Raw genomic sequence first — 9,451 nt, 5'->3', positions numbered from 1 at the left:
AGCAGATAGGAGGCTTTTTGATCTTGTCAGGGTTTCTCATGTTCTCTTTTCAAGTGGGCAAACCGACAAGATGATTGATATCCTCATCGTTTTAGGATATCAATTCAGTGATGCATTGGATGAGGCAGATGTGGATGTGAGACTTGCCACACAGATCATTCCTAAGAAAGAAAGTTTTAAGTATCTTGGGTCTGTAATCCAAGAAAGTGGTGACATCGACGATGATGTCACACATCGCATTGGGGCTGCTTGGATGAAATGGAGGCTTGCCTCTGGAGTCTTGTGTGATAAGAAAATCCCGCCTAAACTTAAAGGTAAGTTCTACAGAGTGGTAGTTAGACCGTCCTTGTTGTATGGAGCGGAGTGTTGGCCAGTCAAGAACTCACATGTTCAGAAAATGCATGTTGCGGAGATGAGGATGTTGAGATGGATGTGTGGGCACACTAGGAGCGATAAGATTAGGAATGAGGTTATCCGGGAGAAGGTGGGAGTGGCCTCTGTGGTGGACAAGCTGAGGGAAGCGAGACTGAGATGGTTTGGACATGTGAAGAGACGGGGCGCAGACGCCCCAGTGAGGAGGTGCGAGGGGCTGGTAGTAGAGGGTACGCGGAGGGGTAGAGGTAGGCCCAAGAAGTATTGGGGAGAGGTGATTAGACAGGACTTGGCCCAGCTACACATTACCGAGGACATGACTCTAGATAGGAAGGAGTGGAGGTCACGTATTAAGGTTGAAGGCTAGTAGGGTTAGCGTGTTGTCTTTCCTGGCGAGGGTATGGGTTGTTAGCATTTGTAGTAGTCTTAGCCTTACACTTGTAGTTCTTGTATGTGATCCCTATTGCCTTATGTTGTTTACTGCGTTTCACTTCTCACATTATTTTCTTGATGTATTGCCCCCTTTGTTGATTATGCACTATTTTTCTTATTGGATGTTATGCTTTATATAATTCTCTTCCTTTACTTGGCTTTGTTACACTTGAGCTGAGGGTCTTCCGGAAACAGCCTCTCTACCTCCACGAGGTAGTGGTAAGGTCTGCGTACACTTTACCCTCCCCAGACCCCACCTAGTGGGATTTCACTGGGTATGTTGTTGTTGTTGTACTATTCAGCACCCTTCCATTAATATGATGAGTGTGCTGTTAGTTTGGATGTGATAAAAAGCTACCCTCTTTTGCAAAGATAAAGGACTATTTGTGTCCATGGCTATATAAATAAGGATCAAAATACTCCGACAGTCATACATAAGGGACAATTTGGTGCTTTTCTCATGTCTACCACTTTTCTATTTTGTAAAGCTATGCCATTGTTATAAATTTATTCATACTGTTCAGTCTAACAAAATTCTTTCCCTGGAGAGAGGAAGGTGCTCTGTGGTTGGTAGAGTTAATCGGTGCCATAGCAGTTAAATTTTCCTAGTTACCTTTTAAGTTGAAAGCAAAAACCAAAAGGGACACTAAAAGTGTAATTTTGCTTTCTTCTTTGCTGATGTGAAAGTTTCTCAAGGTTGCATTTCTGCTCCTGCAAAATCTGGTCTATGGCGTTACTTCTAATCCTTTCAACTTTTCTACCATGTGTTGTACCAATTTGATTTGTGCAAGATAATGTCGTCATTCTTGTGCCTGACAAGTATGTCCAGAAAGAGCATAACTCATGTGTTTCTAGATATCTAGAAATGCATTCTTGATGAAGTTAATAAGAGTAGAAACAAGATGATTCGTTAGGAAAACATGGAAGAAAATTGAAATGTATTTACAGAGGAAACTGTAAATATACTAAAAATAAATGCTGAAAAAGCCTTTTTTTTAAAGATAATGAAGGCTTGATGTGAAAGAGCCTGGGGCTTCGGTCTAGATGAACAGACTATCCACTGAATTCCAAACCGGGCATCACCAGTCCTCGGGATTTCTTGGTTATGAAAAAAAAAGAAAGACTTGATGTGTAGAGTGAATATACAGAAATAGATATGAAATACATTGGAAATAAAAAACATGGGCTGACTTGCAGCATAATTGTGTCAACTCTACCTTAGTAAGCCCTACATTTTGCGATTCTATGCTGCATGTCTAATGTGCATGTCCAATCACACTAAACTTCCTCCGGCTTCTGGTTCCCCTCAACGATCCACTGGCTCGCCCATTGCACAAAACAAAAGAGCCGTTGTAACTCTTTCCCAACTTGCTTGGGATTTGTAATGCAATTGTTGTTGTTTGTTTCAACTCCTCTTACACTTTGCACAGTCATGTATCTATTTGCCCTATACACCAATCAATCCAGTTTCTTCACTGATTAACCCCTCCCTCTGGCTTCATGGAGAATGACTAGGATGATGTTTCACTCTGATGATTTTGGGGGATATTTAACGTAGTTTTTGATCTACTTGCATATCCCTTGCTTTTCCCCTGTAGATATGAGTTTTTCCAGAATCAGTTGGCTTGCTCAATTAAGCAGAATATGTTTCTCTTTGCTTGCTATAGCTTGTAAATTCTCATTGTTGAAATTTTATTGCAGTGTTGAGGATGCAAAAAGACTAATCGATCTTATCCAGGGCATTCCATGCAAGATTAACCTGATCACTTTTAACCCTCATTCTGGATCCTTCTTCAAACCAACTACAAGAGAGAAGATAATCGAGTTCAGAGACATTCTTGCTGAAGCAGGATGTGTGGTGCTTTTTCGATGGAGTAGAGGAGACGATCAAATGGCTGCCTGTGGTCAGTTAGGTAAACCAGGTGAAATCCAAGCTCCCGTGCTTCGTGTGCCTTCTCAATTTCAAGCAGTATTGGAAGCTGCAGCGTGATTTCGTGTGCTCTTTTTCAAGCATGTTCATTCTGGTTTATCCAAAAATGTCACACAGTTTCAAAGTTGTATGCTCATGAAATCAGTCACTGATCTTGTTCAGGTTAGATAGTGTATACAGTACTTTTAGGTTTGTAATCTTTACAGTTCTCTTTCTTTTTAACTCAATTTTTTTTATTTGCAATCTTTAAAGCTGTGAGGGCTTTGGGATTAGAAGTAGTATTTCAAATTTGAGAGTGCAAAGTTCTGAAGTGTTTCTCCTTGAGCTAGATTACCAAAGATCTTCATTAGGCTTCCTGAGCATTTGGCTATGTTTCATTATGAAATTCGGAAAAAAAGTGAAAAGCTTTCATTGTCAAACGGTTCCTCACCAGCAATTGAGATGTAACTTTTTAGTACATTCGATATTTGCACTAAATTACAAATTAGTAATGACATGTAACACCAATGGATGGGATTGTTCTTCTTTTAATCTGAGGTCTCGAGTTTGAGCACCAGATATGAAAAATCCTTATCCTGGGAGTGTTTCTCCCCAAATGAAGTTGTATGTTCGAACTAGTCGGGCTCCATTATAACTGCACACGAAATGGGACCAAAGAAAAATAAAAAAGTTCATGTAGTCGATTTAGATTATCATGATTTCACTGATATGTGGTAAAACAGTTGGTATTACTTTATGCATATCTTGAGCTCACTTTATGACTAATGGTTTGACAACAAATAACCTGCCAACACTAGGCATTAGCTTTACTTTAGTAGCGCCAGCCAAGTCTCATCAACGTCAATCAATCAACCACATGGATATTAGATCAGTTTTTTTTTTTTTTTTAATTGTTTCGTAATTGATACTCTTCAAATACCCTCTTGCTCAATTAATCTGAATTGACATCGCAAATGAGTCCGTCGTTTGTTAATTTTTTAACAAACGGATGAGACGTTAATATAATTTGTAGTTCACTTAATATCAAACAATCCGTTTTGATACATGAGAATTGGTTTATCACGAGTAATTTCTCTTTGATTGTAATAGGCTATTTACAAGTATGAACTAAAATTGCTTGGGCAAAACTGTTTGCTATACAGTGTGTTGAACGCAGTTACTTGGGCTTAAAGTTTAGATACAGTAAATGTCCTCGTCTCATCCACTGTAATTTTCTTGTTTTTTTTAATCGTGTTCCATGTGACTTACAAATTCATATTTATCGAATTATCATATATTATTACATAGAAAAACATCAAAATATTAGCGGTTATACAAATAAAAACTTGCAAGAGTTATGAACATGGAAAGGTAGGAGTTATTCTCCTAAGTTGGCATGCCATTCACAAATCTATATATACTAGATAATGTGGCCCGTGCTATAATATAAATGATATGTTTTGGGGCTAACAACTGAGTTTTTGAAGCGATTGTTTGCGTGGATAAAGGAATAGGTTTTTTTATCACAAACCTGTACTTTCTTTGACGCTATTTAAGGCATAATAAGACTACCCACATACAACATTTTTGAAATATTTTATGTTGTCAATTATCATGATTGATAGCATTTTTACGATAGATTCACTTCAAGAATCAGTGGAATTTTTTGAATTTTTTCAAAACATATTTAAATTGTCAATTATCATGATTTATAGTATTTTTACGCAATTTTTAAATATAAAAAAAATTAAAAAATAAGACAAATAAATTAAAATGGACCCAATATATGTTATTTTTGTTGTCTTAATTTATGTGACACAAATGAAATTTGGAGAGACATCTAAATTTTCATATTTTTTTTAAAAATGTTTGAAGTTATTAATTATTGTGATTTATAATATTTTTATGTAACTTTGAAATAATGTACATTACTGGTCACTTTGTCCTAATTTATGTAATATGGATAAAATTACAAAATTAACCCTTTTAAAATGTCTTTAAGATATTTTAAGTTGTTAATTATTATTATTTATAATACTTTTTTGGTAATATTAAAATGATATGTGTTATTTCTTCTGTCCCAATATATGTGAGACTGACAGAATTCTGAGAGTCAACCTATTTTATTATATAGCTTTTAAATATTTTAAAGCTTTTTAAGTCATTTGTAAATGATATATGTTGCTTCCTTGATTGAGACTTTTCCATTTGTGAGATATATATATACATATCGTGCTATGCACGGGCCCAATAATATAAATGGTATGTTTTGGGGCTAACAATCGAGTTTTTGAAGCGATTGTTTGCGTGGATAAAGGAATAAGTTTTTTTATCACAAACCTGTACTTTCTTTGACGCTATTTAAGGCATAATAAGACTACCCACATACAACATTTTTGAAATATTTTATGTTGTCAATTATCATGATTTATAGTATTTTTACGATAGATTCAATACAATAATCAATGGAATTTTTTGTATTTTTTTTGAAAACATATTTTATGTTGTCAATTATCATGATTTATAGTATTTTTACGATAGATTCACTTCAAGAATCAATGGAATTTTTTGTATTTTTTTTCAAAACATATTTTATGTTGTCAATTATCATGATTTATAGTATTTTTACGATAGATTCACTTCAAGAATCAATGGAATTTTTTGTATTTTTTTTCAAAACATATTTTATGTTGTCAATTATCATGATTTATAGTATTTTTACGATAGATTCACTTCAAGAATCAATGGAATTTTTTGTATTTTTTTTCAAAACATATTTTATGTTGTCAATTATCATGATTTATAGTATTTTTACGATAGATTCACTTCAAGAATCAATGGAATTTTTTGTATTTTTTTTCAAAACATATTTTATGTTGTCAATTATCATGATTTATAGTATTTTTACGCAATTTTTAAATATAAAAAAAATTAAAAAATAAGACAAATAAATTAAAATGGACCCAATATATGTTATTTTTGTTGTCTCAATTTATGTGACACAAATGAAATTTGGAGAGTCATCCAAATTTTCACATTTTTTTTAAAAATGTTTGAAGTTATTAATTATTGTGATTTATAATATTTTTATGTAACTTTGAAATAATGTACATTACTGGTCACTTTGTCCTAATTTATGTGATATGGATAAAATTACAAAATTAACCCTTTTAAAATGTCTTTCAGATATTTTAAGTTGTTAATTATTATTATTTATAATACTTTTTTGGTAATATTAAAATGATATGTGTTATTTTTTCTTAGTTTCATGAAGATTCACATTCACAATTATCCTTTCTCTTTTCATCATATTGGTTTGGTTTGTAACAAAAAAGAAGTACATGAAGGTAAGAAATATTTCATTGCAAATTTTTATTTTTTATTTCCTCTATTTTTGTCTATATAAATTCGTATTTGGTTTGTGAATGAAACTAACATGTAACAAAAAAAAAGTACATGAAGTTAATAAATATATCATTCTCAAGTCCTTATTTTTTTATTTCCTCTATTTTGTCTATAGATTCATATTTATTTTCATGAAGATTCACATACAAAGTCATTCTCAAGTCTTTATTTTATTTTATGTACTTAGACATGCTTTCTTAATATTTTTTAATGTTTGTATTATCATTCATCAAGCAAGTATGATTAAAAAAATCTCTGTAATTCTTAACAATGTTTTGTCTGTATGCAATTGCTCTTTCTAATAGATAGTTTTTCGGATATAATATAGTTTGATTATAATATTTGTTAGATTTCAAAAAATAATAATTATTTAGTATTGTTAGTACTATTGAAAAGATAATATACAAATATATTATAGTTTAAAATTTCGTTCTTTCTTTTGACATAATTATTTTTAATTGGTATATGATATTTATTTTTATTCAGTTGATTGCATAAAATGAAGAGTTTGACATATGGATCAAAACATGATGGCGGATCTACTTGCAAAGGAAGATGATAGAAGGAAAAAAATGAAGCATAATTAGAGATTATTTTTTTACTTTGAATTGTATTAGCAACTTAGTTACTTTTGCTAGAATTTTCTAAATTTTGATTTGTATAAATAATTTAGCTAAATGTATTATATTGTCAATGCCAATCATTTGATCCTTTATTATTCTACTTTTTCTTTGTTATGAAGCAAAATTAATATAATTATCTCATTTTAACAACAAAAAAATTAATGATCATTAGGAGTTTCATTTTTATTATAATTATAAAAAAGTAATTGAAAAATAAAATATATTTCATGATGCCATTTTTTGCGTATGTAACAATCTATTTTCGTCACCGTTCTTTTTGCTTTGAAATGTATTGATGACAAAGCTTCAATAATGGCGACCAAGAGGACACTCCGTAAACAAGAAAAAAACAATCTCATTTCCATCAATTGAGAAACCCCCAAAGTTCTACTCGTACATTCAAAGAGTTTTTGTCTGTGTCATTTATTTTGTCTAAAAAAAATTAGTGGATCTTACTTTGTTGATGCGAATTGTATTAAATTAGGGTAGAAATTAATATGAAATTTAACTTAAAAAAAAACTATAGCAATCTCTGTTAGGAAGGAGAAGATCGACAAATTTAACTTAAAAAAGAAGAAGCTATAACCTTCTCTGTTAGGAAGGAAAAGATCGAGAAGATAGTCTATTGGGGGTTTGGGGTTATAATTTGGTACGGGTCTTAAATTATTTGGGCGGGTTTTTATTTAATCGGGTCAATTTTTTAATTATGGATAAAAATTAAATAAATTTTAGATAGACCGTTTAGATCATGACACGTGTCCTTCCGTTAGTCCAAAGGGTATATACACTCCAAAAATTAAACGGTAAGGGCATCAACGTCCTAAAAGTATAACGAAGGGTATTTACATACCATTTATGATAATTCAGGGGTATATTTGTCCTTTTTCCCATATTTAATTAATGCTTAAAAAATTATAATAAGCAAATATAATAATAAGGACATAATAAAAATATCAATTTTGTTTTGACGAAATCAGAGTTTGAATAGAAAATTAGTACTCCTACAAAAGATAGAGAAAATTAAAACATAGAAAATATTTTCAACGTAATATAATATATTGTTATTTCAACATATTATCTCTTATTCCATTTACTTCACCACAGTGAATATTTTGTTCTACTATATACATATACAAATTTTTTTTATATTTTATATGTTTAAAAAAAATGAAAAAACCTATGATATCACAGATGAAGAGAAATATTAATATTATCTATATATTCGATACTAACCTAAATATTACATATTTCATATTATTATCTTATAAATATTTCATATAGCCGCTCGAAGCGCGGATAATTTCACTAGTTAATAATATTTTGAGAAAATACTAAAGTCCCATTAAACTTAAACCTTATTTTGAAGTAGACACTTCAAGTTTGCGTACCCCACTGAACCATTTTCAACCAAACTAAATATGTGCTTTTTAGTAATTTTTGCTCCAATTTTCCACGCATGTCTCTCACCCCCTAATAAAATAATATAATTATTTATATTTTCTACCCGTTTTGATAAATGCCGGGTTCTTAACTTGACCTGCTCACATTTTAACCTTTCCTCTTAATCAATTTTTTTTCTTATCTTTTCTTCCCCAAAACTGTGATATTGAGTGATTTGAAGTAAGATTGATACAATTTTCACTCTTTGGGTTGATTCAATTCTTACATAAAATTAATATTAATGAGTTCTAATTTACTTGTATCGGTTAATGAGGCTGTTTTGAGAGAATCTAGTGGAGTATGAACAATAAATATTTTTAAGGTCAATCTCTATCTTTCTTCTTTTCTTTGCTTTCTGTGTGTTTTGTCTGAGTTTTTCTTCAATTTTTGAATAATATTATCAGTGGACGAAGGAGAAGCTAGCATCTGCGTGTGGTATTCTCTTTCTGAAAATGTTTTTTTATAAAAAAGTCAGAAATTCGAAGATTGCTGTCGACTTAATTGTTAAAGAATGACAAAAGTCCACGTCGATGGTTAATGAGATGGGTGGACTCCTTATAAGGCTTGGGCAAATCCTCCTCTCTTTGAGCTAGCTTTTGGGGTGTGAGTTAGGCCCAAGACCTAATTTAACATGGTATCAGAGCAGGGTCTGTCTCATCCGATGTTGGGGGCCCCCCAAAATCAAAATTGCCCACGCACCAGATGCTAAGCACTGGGCGTGAGATGGGGTGTTAAAAGAATGACAAAAGTCCCACGTCGGTGGTTAATGAGATGGGTGGACTCCTTATAAGGCTTGGGCAAATCCTCCTCTCTTTGAGCTAGCTTTTGGGGTGTGAGTTAGGCCCAAGACCTAATTTAACATTAATGTAGTGCTCATCTTGTGAAAGTGAATTGAAGTTTGAGAGATATTGCAGTGTTGACTAATCATGGCACTGTAGCAAGCTTCCATGGCTATCAATGGTGTTTGAATAGATTTGGGGAAGATGGGTCTTCTTCTAAAATAAAGAATTCAATTTACAATGCCACATGACCGTTTTATATTGGTTTGGAGTTGTTTTTTAAAACACTCACGCGTCCTAGTAACGTAAAAACACAGAAGGTGCAGAAGCGGGTCTAAATGACATATTTAATTTGATAGAATATAGTTCAGTGGATAATAAAACTTTCGCAAACTTTAAGTGTCTACTTCAAAATAAAGTTTAAGTTTAATGGAGACTTTATGTATTTTCTCTAATATTTTCATAGCACAACCCTCTTTTGCTGGCATTTG

At 32.2% G+C, this 9,451-nt stretch overlaps 1 protein-coding gene across 1 annotated transcript in view; it reads left to right on the top strand.

Moving 5' to 3' along the window:
• LOC102600124 (dual-specificity RNA methyltransferase RlmN) overlaps nt 1–3,191 on the top strand; it is a 7,774-nt gene extending 4,583 nt beyond the window's left edge. Inside the window, exon 9 of the mRNA XM_006365160.2 lies at nt 2,506–3,191. Within this exon, the coding sequence (XP_006365222.2) occupies nt 2,506–2,794 (289 nt within the window). The 3' untranslated portion in view covers nt 2,795–3,191. The remainder of the gene's footprint in view (nt 1–2,505) is intronic.
• The last annotated feature ends 6,260 nt before the right edge of the window (nt 3,192–9,451 follow it).

This window comes from Solanum tuberosum, unplaced genomic scaffold, assembly GCF_000226075.1.
Source record: "Solanum tuberosum cultivar DM 1-3 516 R44 unplaced genomic scaffold, SolTub_3.0 scf00540, whole genome shotgun sequence".
In the NCBI taxonomy this organism is placed as follows: Eukaryota; Viridiplantae; Streptophyta; class Magnoliopsida; order Solanales; family Solanaceae; genus Solanum; species Solanum tuberosum.
This window is presented reverse-complemented; position numbering and strand designations above follow the sequence as displayed.